We start from the raw sequence: 23,458 nt of genomic DNA on the forward strand, positions 1-23,458 counted from the left end.
GTAACCTAGACAGTGTAGTCTGAGGTAGGCCAACATACAGAGAATTACAATAGTCCAATCGAGACGATATTAGTGCATGAATCACAATTTCAAGGTCTTTACTAGAGAGAAAGTTTTTCACTTTTGCTATTGAACGGAGTTGAAAGTAGCTACTCTTTACAACTGCATTTACATGTTTATCGAATTGGAGAAGGGGATCAAAACGGACTCCAAGGTTTTTTGCATGATTGTGCAGGTTGTTACTTAAAGGGCCAAGCTGTGTTTTTATGGAGTTGTTATTAGCAGCAGGACCCAGTAGAAGCACTTCAGTTTTATTTTCATTCAGTTGCAGTGATTTTTTTGTCATCCAGGTCTTGACTTCCTTGAGGCACGCGAACAGGTTATCTAATGAAAAGTCATCGTCTGGTTTGATTGGGAGAAGGCTCAGATAGAATACAGCCACTTATCTACACTATGAGTAGGAAAAGGTTTCGTTTTCTCTCTAATGAAACATTTTCCTGGTTTTTAAACGACTTATGCAAAACGTGTCAGGTGTGACTCATCTCTATTTTACTAGGCCTGTACAAATGAAAAAGAACATCGGCTATGTTCCAATCTAACAATAAAATCAGGGCTGGATCATGAACTGGTAGTGATAGGACACTGAACTTTCAAAGCTTGTATCGGCTGAATGTTTGTACAATAATAAAGTTCAACATAAGCCCATAAAAAAAATAGCTTACTTTTTACCGCGCAAACTTATGCATAGGCTACACTTTAATTGTTTATCATTTTGTAACCGTTTATCATGTTTTTATTATCTTGCACGTTTAATAGACAAATTGAATGCATGCAATCATTCAGTCAGGGCTACTGGACGAATGTTCAAAACGTGCAAACAAATAAAAACATGGTTACGAAATGATAAAGCACAGCAAACTTCACCTAGTATATTGTATAGCCTACTACACCTTTATACATTGCGATGCTTCAAAATTGTCTTTACTCATTGTTCTCATTTGTTGAATGAATGCAAAAACTGAAATAAACCTGCATAAATAGGCCATCTGTGGACTAACAAGTTTATAGCCTATATATCCTAGTGTGATTGTTCTTAAATTTTTCTTTTTGTAAAGCTAAATAACTTAAAGCTGCAATCGGAAAAGCCTGACAGATTGAGGGGGACTTAGCCAAAATTTTGACTGTTTAGATCATGCCCTGATTATCACCCAAGGGGGTAATCATGGACAGAGCCATCTCATTGGAACTCAGTTGAGACAAGTGAAGCCCATTTTTAGGACTTCGGTTCCTGACGCGCACACTCAAACAGAGCTTGGCGACATAGAAGTGACGTCAGCAACCTGTCTGTCTTCTAGTGGATGTGGCATGAGAAATCTGAATCATTCCCTTCCGAAACATGCAGAGGCAGAGAGTGTGAGTAGGATCTGTCCATGAGCTAGGAGCAGGAGAAACTTTTGCTCGGTATTATGATTAATTATTTTGTCATTTTGCCTCCACGTTTCCCCGATTGCCCGCGAGCTTCTCCTCCTGTCCATACGGTAATCTCTCTACTGTGCAACAGATAGTCGCGTGGTTATGATGCAATCATTAGCCTACTTTTACAAAAAACTGCTTCTACGGGGCCATAACATAAGCTATGTCACGGTGTTGTGCGGGTTGAAGAAGGAATCCAAGAGAGAAGGCTCCAATTCAACATTTAATAATGAAACTCCAAGGAACTGGTACAGACAGATAGACGGGTAGAGAATCCACAAAACACTTCAAAACATTAACATTCACAACACGGAAGGGTAATATTAACATCGACCAACCAAGACAGAATGGAACTGAACTCAACTAAATACACAGAGGAATTAAGCTAAATGCGGTGAAAACAGGTGAAACAGATGAAAAAAACGAGGAACAGGTGACTATGAGGGAGTGAGTTCAGGAGAGGAGACAAGAGGATCCTGGGGAGAGTAGTTCTGATGACAAGACAGACTGGTGCAGACGACGGACTGTGACAGCTACAAGGTAATGGAGAATTTTATACATTGTCGTGTTTCTTTAGAAATAAATAATGGACAAATGGGGTCTTACGCCTCAGAAGTAAAGTTATTCGCTGTCAAAGTGACGCCAAAATGAATGGGAGAAAAATGGAAATGCCAACGCAAGTGAAGTTCTGCTACAAGATGGCGGCACCCGGCCGGTTTTATGGAGCGAAGTATGTGCCTAAACCTCACACACAAACAAAACGTGTTTTACTCACACCCAATGATTCACAAACAAACTCAGTGTGGTTTGTAAATACAAAACATCACTCACAAACTAATGCATATTGTTCTGCAAATAAAAAACGTACCTATCAAACAAATACAGTATGTTTTACATATACATAGAAACGTATTTCTTCAATGACCAAAATATCCTGCAAGTACAAACTAAAATCTTTGAAAGTACAAAACAAAATTCTACACGTACAAAACAAAATTCTACAAGTACAAAGCAAAATTCTACAAGTACAAAGCAAAATTCTACAAGTACAAAACAAAATTCTACAAGTACAAAACAGAATTCTACAACTACAAAACAGAATTCTACAAGTACGAAAAACTGTCACGTGACTTTTGGCACTATTTTTCCGCGTCCAGGCAGAATCAGATTTTCTCACAAATACTAACACAGTCTCATCCCAAATCGTCATATAACTGACGTTTTGGGACGTATTTTGACCATACGTCAATATCCGCCTTTTTAGGGCCCCCTTAAACGTCGGTAGATGGCGATCCCGGGCCGTCATACAACTGACGCTTTACCTTTAACGTCAGTTAGGTGACGGGTTAGGTTTAGGGTTAAGTTTAGGTATGGGGTAGAGTTAGGATCCCATAACCTCATCTACCGACGTTTAAGGGGGCCCTAAAAAGGCGAATATTGACGTATGGTCAAAAGACGTCCCAAAACGTCAGTTATATGACGATTTGGGATGAGACCGGGTTGCAAATACAGTGGAACAACTTCCTCTTCTAGAACAGTAGATGGCGCTAAGATAATGGATCAATTTGCTCGCCTTTGCCCATGGGAAAATGAGCGGTGAACAGGTGTGTTTCTGTCCAACTTTATCTATAATTAACCTTATTGAGGTTTTGGAAAATGTTTATTATATAGACAGAAATCCACATTAGCACTTAGTAGTAACGAACTAACGTAAGGGAATCTATAAGCTGAAAGCTGCCATCATGTTGCTTTTACTTTTTGTAAAAATGTTTCATTTACTGAATGACTCTATTTCTTTCGTTCTCCGTAAATTAATGAGAATTAATTTCATTTAATTGAAAGGGTCCCACTTATTCATTAATTTAGTTGGAATTCAGTCAGCGTAACTGTTAATGTAATAAAATAATGAATGAACAAAACAATATAGGCCTACAGTTGTTTCTTCCTTGTGATGTATTGTCCAAATTATTATTTTGGACAGACAAATGAAACCCTCCTTTCAATTAAATTAAATGGTCTCATTAATGTATGGAGAACGAAAGTAATAGATTCGTTCAGTGAACATAATCACTAATTTAGTCATTTCACACGCGTCTTATGTAGATTATTAGCCTAATATTATTTTTTAAAGCAACATATGACATAGATTTCAGCCTAGATTCCCCTAGAGAGAGTGAAGTGCTAATAGCGGTAATATGGATTTTTGTCAAGAAATAATTAACATTTTGCAAAAGAAAACCTCAATAAGGTTAATTATATAAAGTAATACAGAAACACACCGTTCACCGCTCACTTTCCTCAGCTGTAGGCAGTGTTGGGAAAACGTATTTCGTTACAGAATAAATGCCCCAAAATGTCATTTGTAACGTATTCCATTACATTAGCTAATCAATCTGAGGGATTACATCCGCATTGAATTGCCTTTTATAAGTGTAAGAATTGTGGCCATCTAATTCTGTTTACTAAACTGGGCTATTCTGGTGGGTGCAGTGATGCGGTGGTGACGCGTGTAACATGTAGGGTGGCACTGCCAATAAAGCACCTTAAAGCTGTCACAAAGAACCGGCAAAAGATTATGAATAGGCTATGTAAAATATAGCAAGAAGATATTTTAATTGTTTATTAATAAACAAGTGTATCTTTGTCAGTGTGTCGGCTGAAAACATGAAGTTGACAATGCTGACTCGCGATCTTCGCCGTGAACGCGCCAGGATTAATAATCTAGCCTACAAGACGCGTGTGAAATGACTAAAGTAGTGATTATGTATACACTGAACGAATCTATTACTTTCGTTTCGTTCTTAATAATGAAAACATTTAATTTAATTGAAAGGAGGGTTTCATTTGTCTGTCCAAAATAATAATTTGGACAATACATCACAGGGAAGAAACAACTGTATATTGTTTGATTTGTTCATTCATTATTTTATTACATTAACAGTTACACTGACTGAATTCCAACAAAATTAATGAATAAGTGGGACCCTTTCAATTAAATGAAATGTTCTCATTAATTTATGGAGAACGAAAGAAATAGAGTCATTCAGTAAATGAAACATTTTTACAAAAAGTAAAAGCAACATGATGGCAGCTTTCAGCTTATAGATTCCCTTATCCTAGAGTGGAGTTCGTTACTACTAAGTGCTAATGTGGATTTCTGTCTATATAATAAACATTTTCCAAAACCTCAATAAGGTTAATTATAGATAAAGTTAGACAGAAACACACCTGTTCACCGCTCATTTTCCCATGGGCAAAGGCGAGCAAATTGATCCCTTATCTTAGCGCCATCTACTGTTCTAGAAGAGGAAGTTGTTCCACTGTATTTGTGAGAAAATCTGATTCTGCCTGGACGCGGAAAAATAGTGCCAAAAGTCACGTGACAGTTTTTCGTACTTGTAGAATTCTGTTTTGTAGTTGTAGAATTCTGTTTTGTACTTGTAGAATTCTGTTTTGTACTTGTAGAATTTTGTTTTGTACTTGTAGAATTCTGTTTTGTACTTGTAGAATTTTGTTTTGTACTTGTAGAATTTTGCTTTGTACTTGTAGAATTTTGCTTTGTACTTGTAGAATTTTGTTTTGTACGTGTAGAATTTTGTTTTGTACTTTCAAAGATTTTAGTTTGTACTTGCAGGACATTTTGGTCATTGAAGAAATACGTTTCTATGTATATGTAAAACATACTGTATTTGTTTGATAGGTACGTTTTTTATTTGCAGAACAATATGCATTAGTTTGTGAGTGATGTTTTGTATTTACAAACCACACTGAGTTTGTTTGTGAATCATTGGGTGTGAGTAAAACACGTTTTGTTTGTGTGTGAGGTTTAGGCACATACTTCGCTCCATACGGTTTCAACTTCTGGTCGATGTTGAAGTCGAAGCCTTGCGGGAGCCGTGTCTATGCTAGCACCCACCGAGCACCCTCCCATCGAGTTTGAGCTTGTCAGTATGTGCACCAGATTTTCTGTGAACGCGCCTGTCTCTTCAGCATCGATCTTTCACCTTCATTTTTACAGGTGTTTTTTTCTTTTCTTTTCTTGGTTGTTTTGGACGTCCTAGCTCCGGTTGTTAACCGAGGAATTGGAAGCTTGTTAGTATTTCCTCTCCGCCTTCACGCTTCGTAAATCCCAATCCAACACCCCTGCGAACTTCAGGGTGATTATTTTCACCTTTTTAGTTGAATTACTGAAATAAATTAACTTTTGCACAATATTCTAATTTTTTGAGGTTCACCTGTAAATCTGCTAGCCTATGACTCACCTGTAGTTCAGTTCAGATAATGAAGAACATCCACAAGGTGTCTCTCGCTGAAACCAGGACTGGATGATGGACTACATTCAGAAGACATATTGTACAATAAAGAATAGAAAATTACAAAAAGGTGAGCATATCCTATACCCAAATTGGGCTTAGGTGCAGGAAAAAACTAAAATGTCTGCTCTCCACAAAATGTCTACTCTCCACTCACTGAATTTACAGCTCCATACAGCATACCTGTATGTATACTGTACCGAGATATAACTTCAGTGTGTGTGGACATTTTATTTCTTTTCAGAGTATACATCTCATTGTCTGCCTACGTTGATACTGGAGCCGTTTGTTACGGAGTCGTTACGGAGTCATTGTTTTTCGTCACACCACTTTGAAGTCTTGCCTGTTCTTGTTTTAATCTGTCTTGGATTGATTATATGGACTTTGACTCCTGCCTGGATTGTTGTGAGTACGGATTACCCAAATAAACAACACATTCTCACCCCAAGGCGTCACCTTTGACCATGCTTCAATATTTGACGTTTTAGGCGCCCTTTGGCGTCAATTACATGACTAGATCCTACGGCGTCATCTAACTGACGCTAAAGGAAAGCGTCAGGTAGAGGACGGGTTTAGGTTTAGATCTGGGGTGGGGGTAGGGTTACACGCAGCCCATTCTCACCCCCAAGGCGTCACTTAACTGACGCCTTGGGAAGCATTTGGACATGCTTCAATATCTGACGCTTTAGGCGCCCTTTAGCGTCAGTTAGATGACGCCCTAGGATCGCGTGTACCCTACCCCCACCCCACACCTAAACCTAACCGCGTCCTCTAACTGACGCTTTCCTTTAGCATCAGTAAGATGACGCCGTAGGATCGCGTCATGTAAGTGACGCTAAAGGGCGCCTAAAACGTGAAATATTGAAGCATGGTCAAAGGTGACGCCTTGGGGTGAGAATGCGTTGCAACACGCGATCCCAGGGCGTCATCTAACTGACGCTAAAGGGCGCCTAAAGCATCAGATATTGAAGCATAGTCAAAATGCTTCCCAGGGCGTCAGTTAGGTGACGCCTTGGGGGTGAGAATGGGCTGAAATAAATTAGTGCTATTGGAACTTACCTGTTTGTGTGTGTATCGTAACAGCATGATCATTTGCATAGCCCTACTCAACTCTGTCGGATTGCAAATGGTCTCTGCTGCACGTGATACTCGTTGGTACAAAAATCAAAATGGACATTTAAACCCACAAACAATTTATTAAAATCTCACCCAGCTGGCAATGGTGTAAAAATGATACACTGTAACACAGGGGTAGCCTATATTGAATATGCACGACGAAGGAATCCGAAAGAACAGTCGTTATTAAGCCACAAAACTTAGGAAATACATAAACAAGCACTTGATATTGATAAAATGATCTAGGGAAACTCTGAAATTATAATCAAAAGAGAAAGAACAGGTGTGTGGAATTAGGAACTATGGAAACTAACACTTTACAATAAGGTCTTATTTGTTAACATAATGCATATACTAACCTAAACTCACCATGAGCAATACATGTGTTACTATGTTTGTTAATCTTTGTTAATGTTAGTTAAAATCCAGCTGGTTTTATTGATACTTTATTTTATCCAGCTGTTTAATTGTTTGTTCATGTTAGTTCACAGTGCATTAAATAATGTTTACAAATACAGCTTTTGATTTTAATAATATATTTGTAAATGTTGAAATTAATATTAACAAATATTAATAAATGCAGTAGAAGTGCATTTCATGTTAACTAATGTAATTAACTAATGCTAAAAAATTAAACCTTATTGTAAAGTGTTACCCAAATAATTAACAAACAGGGAAACTAACTATGGAAATAAGGAGAATGGGAACAATGCAAACAGTGTGAAAACGAAACTACTGTAAAACAGCACATACATGTTACATAGATTAAGTCATAATGATATTATTTGCATTGTTTAGGTAAATACTAACTCATATCATCTATATGACAGCAGTTTAAATTGTGACATTTGATATAAAGAGGATTCACACACTGATATTTATTACTCACAGTAATAATTGACTCCTAGTCATTGTTGCTACATTACATACATTATTATTATATTAGTTTGCTAAACAAATATGAAAACATTGTAGATAAAATCCCTATTACCCTAGATGGCACAGTTTCACTGATGATTCCTGATTGACCCCAAACCCTGGATAGAGCGGCTGACTGAATACGGTCTGGATTCTGTGGATGAGGGTCATTGTGTCAGAGACGCTGTAGAAGGACAGAATTCCTGCACTGTGATCCACATACACTCCTATTCTAGAGGAGCTGGAGACTACAGGGAGTTCAGTCTTTATCTTATTGTGACAGAATGAGTAACCAGATTTAGAGCAGAACAATCTCCAGACATTTAATCCAAAGGAACAATCTTCACCCTTTCCCTTCCTTCTGATGATCTTATGTGACACTGATATAGTCACCTCACCACTCCACTCCACCTCCCAGTAACAGCGTCCACACACACTCTCTCTACACAGCATCTGAGGCCAAACATCAAATCTGTCTGAATGATCAGGATACGGCTGCTCTGTGTGAGTGTAAGTGGCCACTGTTTTGTCCTCAGACAGATGAACATGTGAATTCACTGTGTTTAGATCTAAAGTGCGCTGACGGGAATCTGATGAAGATGAAAACACATAATAATTTAACTTACATTTCTTTCTCAGTTTGAACATGCATTGTATGAGTCTGAGTTTATTTAGTTTATTTATTTTCAGGGGTGGTGGAGCTAAAGTGCTAAAACATTAAACATAGATTCAGTTCAGTATAGTAAAAAAAAAAATGAATTCACTTTATTTGCTGATAAAATGCAACATTAATACAATGTCATAACCTTTTCATAAAAGTATGTTGTCTTCACACTCGAAAGAATGTGCTCTACTAAAACTGAAACTTTTAAACTTTCAATATTCAAAATATAAAATATTGTTTTGAATTTTGTTAAGGTGATACCCCATGACAAACACCAGTCATGTGTCTCAAATTTTAAAAATACTTAAAGTAAAGCTCTATAGCTTGTATGTCTTATACTGTGGTCTATAGCATTTTGCTTTGGCTGTTAAAAAACAACCCAACTAACACAACCATCATGATATGTCTAACTTTGCTAAAACTATATAACCTATTCTAAAGTTAGTATTGTGAATACATTTCTTGGTTTCATTACCTGATTCAGAAAAATCATAAAGGTATATGTCAATTATCACATTCTGTGTGTTTTAGTGACTTACAACGTAAGAACTCCTCCCTGGTCTTAGGTTCAGTATTGGGAATGATGTTGATGTATGTTACTAGGAAAATAACACAATTAATTAGAACAATTCTAATAATTATACAACAAGTAGGTAACATTTTACAATACTGTTCTGTCATTAATGAATAACTACATAGAACAAATTAGTAACACAATATTAACATTCTAGTTACTACTATTTTAAAGGTGGGATCAGTATTTTTTGAAAAAACACTTTTGATCAATGTTGATATTTAAAAATCACCAAAACAAACATACCCTGACTTAAAATGATCTCGCCCCTAATTTGATAGCTCCACCCCACACCGTAACCCAGGCAACGACTATGGCGGAATCTGCTGTACAGGCGAGGGTAAGTGAAAGTAATCCATGTCGAATAGATATAATAGATATAGATATTAGATCCATTACTTCACTTCGGTCATTTAAACAATCTTTATTACTTTATTTAAAAGTATACTGCTCATGCTATCATTGAAACTGGTGTTATAGTTCTGTGTATTGTTGTGTATTGTTGCTTATATGTATATGTGTGTATGTATATGTATACATTTCTTCTTCTTTTTTTGTTGGTGTCTTGTTTGATCTATTGTAAATTGTAATTTTGTTATGTTTTTGCTAATCTTAATTGTTTCACTGTAAGGACCCCCTCGAAAACGAGATGATACATGTCAAGGTGTTAATCCTAATAAATTCTAATAATAATAATAATAATGTGTTTTAGTAGTAATGATGCTCCTAATCTGCTCCTCAGATTGCTCTGCTTTCACGAAGACGGCCATCTTAAGCCCTTCGGTCTCGGTTTTTCTGGCCCATGTAATTCGGATTTATCATCAGCATTCGTCATCTGCACTTCAGTGACTGAGAGTAGTGCCATTGCGGTTCACCGCTCCTTGTGGTGAAGTGCCATGGAGTTTCTTTATTGCCTGCCGCCATGCGTTCGCTTTATTGCGAACGATGACCCTCACAGTAAGTGTGTTAAATGTATGGGGTTTTCACATGCGATCGAGGCTGTTTTAGGCTTCTTTGAATGCAAGTTCTGTGACAACCTGCTCAAAACCCTCCGCTCTTGGCTCGCAGTTTTTTGAGAAGGAGTCATTCGTTCCCCCCCGTCGTGCTCCCGAGGCTGCCGTGGCCTCGTTGGAATCCGCAACCTGGGGCTCGGATGTAGAGCTTGAGGATATAGAGTACGAGCAGACGGGCCAGGCCCTTTCTCTCCCTCCCTCTCCCGAACACGCACACTGTGTTTGGCCAGGCGAGTTTTTGCATGATTATTTATGCCCCTTTCGGCTGGAAGATATAATTTACACTACAGCGTCCGGCTCCGAGGATTTCGTGCCTGCTTTAGCTACTGACAGTCTTCCGTCTAGCGGCCAAGGGGCGCGGCCTACTGCGGCCTAAACGGAGCTGATCGACGTGCTCTCGTGTGCTACAGAAAAGCTCTCTAAAGCTCCGGACGAGCCCCGCTAGTCACAATCATTTAATTCAAATCAAATTTGGGTTGACAACCCAGAGAACGTTCTTCTCATATGCGGGATTTTGCCACTGGAAGAAGTGACTCGGCTCATCCCCCACCTGCTATGGTTTGAGGAGCCCGCACTTGCCCGTTTCCCCGCCAGCGACCTCATAAGCGTCTGGAGCTAAAGCGGTCTAACAAACCCTTCGCTCTAGCCTCCTCGAATCGTTCCCGACCCGCAGAAAAAGTCAGAAAAGGGAGAGCTTCCCCCGATTTACGAGATTGGGACAGACCGCGCAAGTGTTTCTGCCCACCTCTCACTTGACAATATGGCGGTAGTGTCTCATGTAAACCGACGGGGGGTGGCGGACCCTGGACAGGCATGCGTGCCACCTTCTCCTGTGGTCTCAGGGCAAGTTCCTTTCACTGAAGACAGTCCATGTTCCTGGGGTCCTGAACCTCGCAGCAGATTTTCTGTCGATGCAGAAGCTCAGGTCGGGGGAATGGATGTTGAACCGCCAAACAGTAGCCCTGATGTGGGAAGTGTTCGGGAAAGCAGAAGTGTACCTCTTTGCATCACTGGAGTCATCCCAACGCACACTTTGACACTTTGTTTCTCCCTGAATCCCCCAGCACCATTGGGGATGGATGCATTCACCCACAACATGGCCGATGCAGAAGCTTTATGCATTCTCGCCTGTCAAGTTGATCCAGGCAGTTCTGTCCAGAGTGAGGGAAAGTGGAGCCCATCTCCTACTTGTAGCCCCATTCTGGCCGTCCCAGCCATGGTTCTCAGAGCTGGTTCCTCTTCTGGAACTCCCCCATTGGAAGATTCCGGTCAGGGAGGATCTACTGTCCCAGCTTCAGGGCAGGATATGGCATCCTCGCCCCAAAATGTGGAAGTTATACGTGTGGCCCATCAGAGGTCGCTAGCTTTGAACTTTGGTCTTCCCGCTGACGTCCAGGAGACCGTTGCGAATGCGAGAGCCCCTTCCAAGAGGAGGTTATATTTCTCCAAGTGGAGGGTTTTTGAGTCGTGGTGTTCGACACACGCTACGGACCCAGTCAGCTGCCCAGTCGGTTCAATGCTGGAATTCCTAGGAGAAGTTTGCTTCTGGAGTGGCCGCTACTACTCTGAGAGTGTATGTTGCTGCTATTGCTGCTCATAGAGAATCGGAAGGGAGATCTAAGGTATTGTCCACAGCATTCCGGTCCCAGGTTATTAACCTTCACTCTTTCCATCCTCCTCCTATTTTCTCTGAGGAGGACAGGAAGCTTAATTTGCTCTGCCCTGTCCAAGCATTGAAGTTACATGGATCGATCCAGCTCTTGGTATGTTTTGGCGCTGGCCGCCGCGGGCTTGCCGCATTAAAGCAGAGAATTTCCCACTGGGTTACAGAGGCTATTTTATTGGCATATGAGGTGTTGGAGTTGCCCTCCTGGAAGACATTTTTGTGGTGGCAGGCTGGTCTCTCCGCACACTTTTTTTTGTCAGATTCTACGGTTTGGATCTTGAAATTACTCCAGGTTCCCAAGTTTTATTTGCTTGCACCAGTCATGTGAGCTATCTGGTCTTTGTGCTAGTTACAGCAGCGCTTGGCTTGGCAAGTTTGGTATTCCGTTCCCACGGCATCTTAAGCTACGCAGCGTTGAGTGAACCTATGACAGAGAACGTCTCTGGTGACTGATGTAACATGTTCTCGGAATAGGGAACGAGACCCTGCATTCGCTGCCGAGCTCCTTGCGCTGCCAACAAGCTTCCTTTTTCGGTAGAGAAATCTGAGGAGCAGATGACTGGCGCGGGCGCTGCCCAGACACTCTTTCGTCGTCATATTATATTAGCGTTAATATAATATGACGACGAAAGTGTGTCGGGGCAGCGCCCGCGCCATCAGCCAATGAATTGGCGTGATTCTATAAGGGTTTCAGATAATCGGCACACACAGAGGGCGCTCCCCACTGCGTCTTAAGCTACTCAGCGTCTCATTCCCTATTCAGAGAACATAGGTTACATCAGTAACCAGAGATGTTTTAACGCGTCAATGGTTCAGCTCCGTTTCACATGGAAGACGACGCTCAACGCTCACAAAAGTTATCATGATCAACTCGATAGCATGACAGTCCTAGTAACGAATAAGCTATATTACAACTATAACAAGATTAGGGGGTTATATTGATCTCTAAATGAGGAACGAAAGGAATATTATCTTACTTTTCAAACACACGTTTGGGAGTCGATGTTTGAAACACACAGTGGAGGAGGTTTAAAGAGGAAATGAAGCAGTGAATCAAGTTAACTTGATTTACACAATGGATTTCCAATATAATCAACAATTATATAAGAAACATTACAAATGTAAACATTTAGAAGAAAAAAGGAAAAAACTTTGTATCTTTCGCCGCCAGGGCGCCGCCATTGTGCAGTTGACGTCACGGGGTTGGTTGGTTTAACAGGCTCTGGGCAGTGAAAATCGTGACATTAAACTGTGTTTACACCAGTGTTTTGACTGCGAACGACTAATGTTAGGTACAGTCATTAGACAAAAAGACGACGTCTCATGTTATATGTTGACAAACTGCACATAGAAACATTGTTCGCGATGTCTGCCGTCAGATATTCCCGTCTCGTCAACAACAAGTAAGTTAGCATGTAACGTTATGTGTTAAAGGGGAAATGCGACATCCATATTTTCGCACTGGTAGTGCTACAGCCTACATACTAGGAAAAAGTGTCTCTGCTCTGACATCCTTCAGGGAAAGCATCGCCGCTTCCACACGTCTAACTCACGGCACAGCATGGTAAACGTGCGCGCCGGTGATGCAGAATTGACCACGCAATACATGCTCAAGATCAACCTCTTGACAACAGATGGACTCAGTCTGACACGGACAAGTCCGCAGACAGACCCATCTCGACACGGAGGGCATCGCAGTACAACAGCCACACTGACACCTGGTAAGTTAGCGTTGCAAACCCGCTCTTCGCCCCAAACCACCACCGGCTGTTCTACATAGCAACGTAACTTACATGTTGTTGACGAGACGGGAATATCTGACGGCAGACATCGGGAATAATGTTTCTATGTGCAGTTTGTCAACATATAACATTAGACGTCGTCTTTTTGTCTAATAACTGTACCTAACATTAGTCGTTCGCAGTCAAAACACTGGTGTAAACACAGTTTGATGTCGCGATTTTCAATGCCCAGAGCCTGTTAAACTTGAGCCAACCAACCCCGTGATTTTAACTGCACAATGGCGGCGCCCTGGCGGCGAAAGATGCAAAGTTTTTTCTTCTTTTCTTCTAAATGTGTACATTTGTAATGTTTCTTATATAATTGTTGATTATATTGGAAATCTATCTTGTAAATCATGTAAACTTGATTCACTGCTTAATTTCCCCTTTAAACACTCCAGTGTCTTTTTCATAGCTGAATTGAATGAGAATAAAATCGCAAAACTACTGGGTTACCAAAGAAATGATTAATTCCTTTAAAAGAATGTAGTAACACTTGCGTCATTACTATCCAAAACCTTACAAAATTCTTACACTGACTGTCATTACTAGAGTTATCATACGTTTTACTTTAGAATACTGATCTAAATAATTAGTAATTCCTTCTGAAGAAATTGGTAATACTTGAGTCCTTCCTCAAGTATTAGGTTACTATGATCTTCACTTTTGAATTAATTTTACATTATGCATTATTCACATTAATTATGAACCTGTATACAGTAGCTCGTTGTAGTCCCCTGGTAGTTAAAAATAGTACAAAAATACTACAAAAATAGTAGTTATTGATTAGAAAATCGTGAACTACCACATTCAACTAGAGAATAGTAATTCAATTAGTGTTACTTACTAATTCATTTCTTGTTAGTTAGTAGTAGTTATGTTACTCATTTGTTCATGTGTTTGTTCATTAATGATGGAACAGTATTCTAATGTATTAAGAAAATGTTTTTGCCGCTTTACCTTGACCACATATTTTCTCCATCTCCTCTTTACAGAACTTCTCCAGTTGTTCTTTCAGTTGAGAGACAGATTTTCTCACATCATTATAAAGGTGGACAGAACTTCTGGTAACTCTGGGTACGCTTGATGATTCCAGAGCTTCAGAGAGAGTCTGGAAACTCTAGAGAAAATAAATAAACAGAAACATTAAAGATACAAAGACACAAAAGTTTTATAAGCATCCTCCCCAAAATTTGTATTACACTTATTTTTCCAAATTAATCTGTAGTGATTCTGTCCATCCATCAACTTTCAAGCAACTTTTAACCATTCAATTTGCTACTTACACGCTGTCTGAGATGGTTTTCTGTGCACACACATCAGAAGCACATGCACAGAAAGCCGACTCTTAGATAGCGTGTAGAACTCCGAATTGAGTTCTCTTTTTATGCTTTTTATGTTCTTGTCTTTTAGTGAATTAATTCTTAAAGTGACAGCAGCGTAATATTCCAGCTGCTGTCTGTTTCATTCATTTAATTAAATTAATGAACTAAATAAAAGACAAACATAAAAACACTCACTGCTCTTGACTGAATAACTTTATTAAGGATTAATCTATATTTCATGTATATAGACTATGCAATTTCTGTAACTGAATACTTAGACATATAAAACTTAAAGCACTGTTTTATTCATTTGTAATTTTGTTCTATTCCATTGTTTTTGTTATTATTTAAGGACAAGGATAGTGTTTTCTCTTTAATAATGTCTGAAGTTTATATTAGTAGGCTAGTAGTTTTGGTGTGGTGGTATCGAAATTGGAATCTAGCCTTGTGAAATTTCATTTGTAATTTAAATATAAAAACCTGTCCGTAGAGTTAATGAAATGATTAAAATAAGAACACAATACTAACCACAGATGGTTAGAATGTGGCAAGGAATTCTGTCAGGTGTTGTCAGGTGTCATGTGTTGTTATGAAAATTGCGTGCTATGTTATCTTTATGTATTTAAAAGTTAAGAGAGAAGGGGGAGGTCTATAACATTTTCCAGTTTCTATTCTTCAACAGCCCTCATTTAAATGAAATTCAATGGGAGGTCGAGCATTCTCTGTTTTAGTTCCATGATTATGGAATGCTCTTCCCTGGGTGATAAGAGATTCGCCAACACTGGACTGTTTGAAGAAGTCTCTAATAATCATTTAAAATATGCTTATTGTTTTTGAATGTTTTTTTATTTTCTTGTTTGTAATCTTGTTTTTGTATTACTGTTTTTATATTATTGTTACAGAGATTTGAGGATTAACAGTTTTTGGGTATTAGACAAAACTTGAACTGATTTAAGTGCCACAAAAACATCTCATGATCTGGGTCTGGTTAAGAACAAGGATCTAACATTTGAATTGTTATTTTTGTGGCTCAGATCATTAATGTTACAGTAAAATGAGAAAATGAAAAGACTTATGCATGACCACTGCACTGTTCTATTGATCACATCTCAGTTACCTGTAGGAAATGTATGTGATCATCTGTGAGTGAAAGCTGCTTCAGCTCAGCTTCTCTCCTACTCAGATCATCAATCTCCTTCTCCAGTCGCTTCAAGAGTCCTTCAGCTCGACTCACTGCAGCCTTTTCCTGATCTCTGATCATCCGTGTCGCCTCAGATCGGCTTCTCTCAATGGAGCGGATCAGTTCAGTAAAGATCTTCTCACTGTCCTGCACTGCTGCATGTGCAGAGCGCTGTTGAGACACACAGACAATCAGACCTTTCACTCAACATCAGTCTATTAAACACAGTGGGATACAGTAGAACTGGAAACTCATCTAACACTGAGCTCTGACTGGTTAATGTGTACGCTACGTCTAAGTCTCACCTTGTGAGTCTTTATAGCCTCTCTGAGCTCCTGAAGCTTCTTCTGTGTCTCTTGGATTCTGCGCTGGAATTTCCGTCGTATCTCTCCAACCTTTTTCTGAGGAACAAAAAAATAACTGTAATCCTCCTCAATTACTTAAATAAGTGAGGAGATAATTTTTTTTTCTTTGGATATTGCAAATGAAGTTTTTGATTATTGTGTGAAAATGTCATCATTAATTGCCTTATTGGCATAACTTCAAGAATTAATATATGTATTTTCAATTTATACCTCTTTCTCTGCTTCAGCTGAAACAGTATCATGATTTTTGTGTTCTTCCATCACACACCTGTAACAAATACATTTCTGGTCAGTACGGCAGTAAACCTCCATCAGTCTGTCGTGTTTAGAGCAGATCATCTCCTGCAGTCGTCCAGTGGCATCAGTCACTTTGTGTCGTTTCCTTGAATGGGATTCTTCATGACACTCAAAGTGACTTTGACAGTATGATTCGAGACACATCAGACAGGACTTTACAGCTTTGCGTTTCCTTCCAGTGCAGACGTCACACTCCACATCTCCAGGTCCAGCATAACTGAGAGCAGGACGAGCTGTTTGAACTTTTGTCTTCTTCAGTTTCTCAACCACCTCAGCCAGCATGGTATTTTTACCTAAAGCAGGTCTTGGAGTGAAGGTCTTTCTGCACTGAGGGCAGCTGTAAACTCTCTTCTGATCCTCTTTATTCCAGTAGTCTGTAATGCAGATCATACAGTAACTGTGTCCACAGGTGATGGTCACTGGATCCTTCAGTAGATCCAAACAGATTGAACAGCTGAACTGATCCCGAGCCACTGAAATACTGGATTCTGCCATTTTACTGTACAGACACACAGATAGACAGATACAGAAAGCAGCGTAGGTTTCGTTTTCTCTGAAATTAACAGCTGAAATAGATTCAAAGTGTTTAAGCGACGTGTGCAAAACAGGTATGCCTGGTGTGACTCACCTGTCTTTTAGTTCAGATAATAAAGAACAAATAGGTGTCAGTTTCTCGCTGGTGCCATGCTTTTATAAAACTGTTCTCTATGGGGAGAGAACACTTTGAGTAAGAACATTGTCTTTCCACTTGTATTATTGTGTTGTTATCTTGGAAATAGATAGTGTTTGAAAATAAATTACTTAAATTACTATCTTTACGGTCAAATTTGAGCCTCTAAAATTTGGAAGCAAATTTGTAAAGTGAAATAAAATGGACCGAAAATTGCCAGTTGAATATTATAGTTTGTATTTTTAAACAGTTTAAAAAGTTTGAATTGAGATATTCACAGTTTAAATATGCATGTTGAATTTCAGCCAATAAAAACACAAGTCCTAAAAATAATGCATTAAAATGAAAGCATGGTTAATGCAATATACTGTATATATATTTCAATTAGTGCAATTCAACAGGCTTTTTTATTTCAAAAAACATTTGACATTATTTTACTTCCATACTTTTTAGAGTAACTTAAGACTGGAATACATACACGACTTTTAAAACCTGAGCAAAAGTTGTACAGTGTAGCTATTCCAGCCTTTATCCGCCATTACCCCCAGATAACTTGGAATATAAAATAGGCTAGGCCTACGACACTTGTTGCATCTTTCTATGATAGGCTACTTTTGCGTCTTTTTAAAAAAGCTTGATGTAGGTCGCTATTCATTCATTAGGCCTACAATTTTTATTCTCCTTTTGTAGTTTATAAAAAGAAGGACATACGGCATTAACAACTAGGGAAACATTATAGTCATAATAAAAGCGTGTTTTTAAATAATAATATTTTTTTTTGTAATATCGATATACCATTTTTTAAAAAACGTTTTAATTATTAGGCTTTTTCTTTTAGCAAAAACTGTAGGCCCTAGGCTATTTTTTTACTAAAATACTGACAAGCATCGGAAAACAGTGTGTGAGCACTTGGCAGATGCCTGGATGTGTATTTACACAAACTGGTAACAGCTTATACAAAAGGAAGCTGGAGCGCTGCTGGTGTCCCCCTTGTATCCTCTGGTGCTCTTGGAAGGGTTGAAAGTTCATAAAAATTGGAAAGAAATCCAAGTCCAGGCACTCAGGGTTACAAAAGTAAAAAAAAAAAAAAGCCTTTATTAAATGATCGATGGCTAAACCATTAAAAAACACCAACGTGTATCGGCCCACTGGCCTTCATCAGGTATTCATTAGCCCTCGATCATTTAATAAAGGCCTTTTTTTTTTTTTTTACTTTTGTAACCCTGAGTGCCTGGACTTGAATTTCTTTCCAATTTTTATGGTAACAGCTTATGTTAGCCTACTACTTTCACTTTCTCAACGTACAAGGAAACGCTTTGGTATCAGATGAAGAGCAACTTATGGACTTGTTGTATATTTCCATGTGCGTACATGAAAGTTGGAAGTCGGTACAGCTGTCTGTGTGGATCTTCTGATTGAATCTAGTACTCTAGGCTATTTAATAGGATTGCTTATTGCAAAACAGATTGGTTCTTATCAAGAGGTTAGTCACACCTTACAAACACACCTGTTTTGCACACGTCTCAAAAAGACAGGAAACACTTCTCAGTTGAGAGAAAATTTAGCGTTGGCTGTTGTTGTTCAGCCATTGTAGCCTATAGCTGTATCTGTGTGTCAGAGATTTCAGAGAAAACGAAACCTAAGCTGCTTTATGTATCTGTCTATCTGTGTCTGTACAGTAAAATGGCAGAATCCAGTATTTCAGTGGCTCGGGATCAGTTCAGCTGTTCAATCTGTTTGGATCTACTGAAGGATCCAGTGACGATCCCCTGTGGACACAGTTACTGCATGAGCTGCATTACAGACTGCTGGAATAAAGATGATCAGAAGAGAGTTTACAGCTGCCCTCAGTGCAGACAGACCTTCACTCCAAGACCTGTTTTAAACAAGAATGTGATGTTTGCTGGAATGGTGGACAACCTAAAGAAGACAAAAGTCCAAACAGCTCGTCCTGCTCTCAGTTATGCTGGACCTGGAGATGTGGAGTGTGACGTCTGCACTGGAAGGAAATGTAAAGCTGTAAAGTCCTGTCTGATGTGTTTGAACTCTTACTGTCAAAGTCACCTCGAACAACATGACAGTTTCTTTAAAGATAAAAAACACAATTTGATTAATGCCACTGGACGATTGCAGGAGATGATCTGTCCTCAACATGACAGGCTTCTGGAGGTTTACTGTCGCACTGACCAGCGATGTATTTGTATAAATTGTTTGATGGATGAACACAAAAATCACCACACTATTTCAATTAAAGCAGAGATGACTGAGAAACAGGTAGGAGAAGCACATAGGCTTTGTGGTGTGAAATTGTGTGTTCGTGATGCAATAGAGTAAGAGTTTACCGAAAAATGGACGTCAAGTGTAGAGGAACCAGACAATTCGCCGGAAAAAGCAGCACAAACTCAGTCATAACAAATTCAAAGCACAAAGTCATAACAATGGTCTTTGTGCTTTGAAAATATAGAAAATAGCAAATATATGTAGAAAATAGCAAAATATAAGTTGTTTCACTGACAATCTTCCTCTTCTCCAACAATCTGAAATGGATGAAAATTACAGATATGCAAGAACCATTGATGTTTGCCATTTAATTTTGCTGTCAAAATAGTATTTTCTATCCTGACCAGTAGAAATTTAATTCATTTCAGAGTGTTAGAGAAGAGGAAGGTTATCAGTGAATCATGACCTAAAATCACACAAAGTTATTGTATGACATCAGAAGATGCAGAAAAACCTGTATGGATTTAGTCCCTTTCAATTTTATTATACAGAAAATAATGTCTAGGATATTTTTCAAAACAATTTGTAGTCATACGGGTTTGAAACAACGTGAGGATAAGTAAATAAATGATGACAGAATTTTCATTTTGGTTAAACTATTCCTCTCAGGAGGATTGCTGATGTTTACTGTTATCTGTTACAGAAAGCCTTAGGTGACATTCAAAGAAAATTCCAGCAGAGAATCCAGGAAAGAGAGAAGGAGCTTCGGGAGCTGAAAGAGGCTGTGAAGACACATCAAGTGAGTTTTAATATTTAATGTGAAATGTTTCCAGTTCCAATAAAAACTTCAGTCGTTACATCATTGAGAGACCCAGTGTTGGGACACTTCCAGTTCCAGTCACTGAAGCCTATGAGTGAAAGGTCTGATTGTCTGTGTGTCCTAACAGCGCTCTGCACAGGCTGCACTAGAGGTCAGTGAGAGGATCTTTACTGAACTGATCCGCTCCATTAAGAAGAGCCAATCTGAGGCGACACGGATGATCAGAGATCAGGAAAAAGCACAAGTGAGTCGAGCTGAGGGACTCTTGAAGCGACTGGAGCAGGAGATTGATGATCTGAGGAGGAGAGAAGCTGAGCTGAAGCAGCTTTCACACACTGACAATCATATCCATTTCCTCCAGGTAACTGAGATGTGAAAAACGTGAACTTTAGGATGATATTACTACAGGGAGGTCATTAAATCATAACATTTAATTGACCCTAAATGACATAACATTTAATCTGAAACATTAGGTTGTAAGCCGAAAGCAGTTGTTATTTTGGCAGGAATGGTGTCATGAGGTAAGTTGTGTGTCGTGTATGTATGTTTAATATGTAATAGTCTCTATGTTTTTGTCCCTTTGTAGAGTTTCCCGTCTCTCTCTATTCCTCCTGCATTCACAGAAAGCATCAATATCAGTTCTTTCCTCTCTTATGATGATGTTGAAAAATCTGTGTCTATGCTAAGAGAGAAACTTGAGGACCTCTGCAATGAGGACATAAAACAGATAGCTGGTAAAGGTAGGCTAAAGTACTAGGAATTTGATAACTTTAAAGGAGTGATGTATCATAATAACTACAAAAACAATCTGAGGGACCATTATTAACCCTTGTGCTGCATTAGATTTTTAACACCGTTGAGTGCATTAAGGACCAAAAATGGCCACATATTAAACATTGCCTAAAATATTATTTATTATTATTATTTTCCACTTTTACCAAGTTAAATCTTTTAACCAGCATCAGTCCTTATCATAACTACCAAAAATGTATTCAATTTCAGGATTTTAACCCTTTAATTACCAGTTTTGTTTGCGAAACCATCGATTTGTATAAGAGGAAAAAACACAAAAATTCAATTATTTTCAATAAACTAAATGCAAAGAGAAAATTTTAGATTTGGATTATCACAGTCCCACTTTGCAAAAAATCTCACTTAGCACGTTAGAGACCAAAAATGGCCACCTATTAAACATTGCCTATTGCTAGGTGCATTTCCACCCATAGGGAATAAATATGTAGTGACGTCATCTGGTGAAATACACTATATAATGCAAATATAATGCTTTTGCTTCAAAATGAAAGGATGTTTGTGCAAAAATCATGTTTCATGTATTACTGATAGCCTCAGATTTAAACAACGTTTTAATGGGTTTCAATGGGCCATTTTTGGTCTTTATGGTGCCGAGTGTTACTATTTGATCTACACAGTGTGTGTTATACATATTTTGCAAAATGGGATCACATTTTTTACATGTATCCAAAAAGTCACAATTTTGCCAAATTTCATACCATTTGCATTAAAACAGCCAAAATGGTCAAAGAAATTAAACTGCAAAAGACCAAAAATGTCCCTAATGCAGCATAAGGGTTAATGGAATTGATTTAATATTGTGTTTACATGTCTTGGTTTCATTAGTGACATACATTGAGATTGTCACCACCACTGAACCCAGGTCCAGAGATGACTTCTTGCAATGTATGTGTTACTCATACACAAGAGTCCGACATTTATAGATTCTCAAGAAGTATAAATCAGTTGTTAGTCTGAATTTTATTTATCATCTACATCTAATTTTCTAGCACACATCACTATGGTACTGGTGCAACTTAGTTTAGTGTCATTTTTTGCCCCATTCAGATTCCCATCAACTCACCTTGGATTCGAACACTGCACATAAATACCTCCGTCTTTCTGAAGGCAACAGAGTGGCTACTTTTATTGGGGCTGACCAGCTGTACCCTGTTCATCCGCACAGATTTCATGTTTTTTCTCAGGTGTTGTGTAGAGAGAGTGTGTGTGGACGCTGTTACTGGGAGGTGGAGTGGAGTGGTGGGGTGGGAATATCGGTGTCATATAAGAGCATCGGCAGGAAAGGAGATGGTGATGATTGTGTCTTTGGATTTAATGATCAGTCCTGGAGATTGTCCTGCTCTGACTCCAGGTTTGCGTTCAGACACAATCAGAAAGAAATAAAACTCCCTGTAGTCTCCAGCTCCTCTACAATAGGAGTGTATGTGGATCACAGTGCAGGAATTCTTGCCTTCTACAGCGTCTCTGACACAATGACCCTCATCCACAGAATCCAGACCGTATTCACTCAGCCGCTCTATCCGGGGTTTGGGGTCAATTTAGGATCAACACTGAAACTGTCATCTTAAGAGATTCATATTACAGATCATGATAAAAGGGATGGGTATTTGTAGTTAGCAGTGTCCTCTCTCCAGTGACAGTCCTGTATAGTTAAATCCGGACACTGATTTACCGCAAAATGTACAGGTAAATCTGTGTCTGATGCCAATTAATCAATAAATAAAAACTGGCCACGGATCTATTGAAGGATCCAGTGAGCGTCCCCTGTGAACACTGTACTTTTTCACTGTACTAAAAAAGAGTTGTTCATTATTGTTATTATTATTATTATTAATGAATTATAAATGGATTACTTTGCTGCTAATATCCACAACTACAGTATGTACTTCAAATCACTGAACTAACTGAATTATTTTTTTAATATCTGCATCTAACTCAGATGTCTTTAGAATTATATAAAAATATAAATTAAAATAAATAAAATTTAACTACTGATGAAAATACACCTTGAAAATATTACAGTATTTTACAGAATGCTTTGACGAGATAAACGACTCTTGCGAAATTACTTTGATACCAAGGACATTGTTTTTAATAAATTTCATCGACTGGGTTGGCCAATCAGAAACTAGCACCAAAATGTTGCATAATTACACAATAAAGTTCAAACGTTTATTTTGTGTGTATTTTCTCTTTTTTTTGCCATACAGTAGTTAATCACAATTAATCAATTTTGTTGTTTTAATGTGT

The 23,458-nt window shown here is 38.6% G+C and overlaps 2 protein-coding genes across 4 annotated transcripts; one reads left to right on the forward strand and one right to left on the reverse strand.

The window, feature by feature from the left end:
- The first annotated feature begins 1,980 nt into the window (after positions 1 to 1,980).
- Positions 1,981 to 23,383, forward strand: LOC120482227 (E3 ubiquitin-protein ligase TRIM16). 2 transcript variants are annotated; one of them, XM_089131443.1, is made up of 6 exons: positions 1,981 to 2,013; positions 20,279 to 20,374; positions 20,523 to 20,756; positions 20,982 to 21,135; positions 22,034 to 22,093; positions 22,256 to 23,383. In XM_089131443.1, exons 3-6 carry the CDS (start codon positions 20,613 to 20,615, stop codon positions 22,774 to 22,776), a joined length of 879 nt encoding a protein of 292 aa, XP_088987569.1. In that variant the 5' UTR covers positions 1,981 to 2,013; positions 20,279 to 20,374; positions 20,523 to 20,612; the 3' UTR covers positions 22,777 to 23,383. The 2 variants fall into 2 exon arrangements, with proteins under 2 accessions (XP_088987569.1, XP_039532243.2); XM_039676309.2 differs by lacking the exon at positions 1,981 to 2,013 and adding an exon at positions 18,855 to 19,629.
- LOC120482226 (E3 ubiquitin-protein ligase TRIM47) lies at positions 6,963 to 17,226 on the reverse strand. Of its 2 annotated transcripts, XM_039676308.2 has the most exons (6): positions 16,599 to 17,226; positions 16,329 to 16,424; positions 15,961 to 16,194; positions 14,479 to 14,638; positions 9,024 to 9,083; positions 6,963 to 8,410 (listed from the first exon to the last, which is right to left on the reverse strand). In XM_039676308.2, the coding sequence occupies exons 1-6, from the start codon at positions 17,178 to 17,180 to the stop codon at positions 7,890 to 7,892; spliced, it is 1,653 nt and encodes a 550-aa protein (XP_039532242.2). In that variant the 5' UTR covers positions 17,181 to 17,226; the 3' UTR covers positions 6,963 to 7,889. The 2 variants fall into 2 exon arrangements, with proteins under 2 accessions (XP_039532242.2, XP_088987568.1); XM_089131442.1 differs by lacking the exon at positions 6,963 to 8,410 and having other exon boundaries at positions 8,599 to 9,083.
- Positions 23,384 to 23,458: the final 75 nt, after the last annotated feature.

The sequence above is a fragment of the Pimephales promelas genome, chromosome 5 (assembly GCF_988280905.1).
Source record: "Pimephales promelas chromosome 5, fPimPro1.hap1.1, whole genome shotgun sequence".
NCBI classification, from domain to species: Eukaryota; Metazoa; Chordata; class Actinopteri; order Cypriniformes; family Leuciscidae; genus Pimephales; species Pimephales promelas.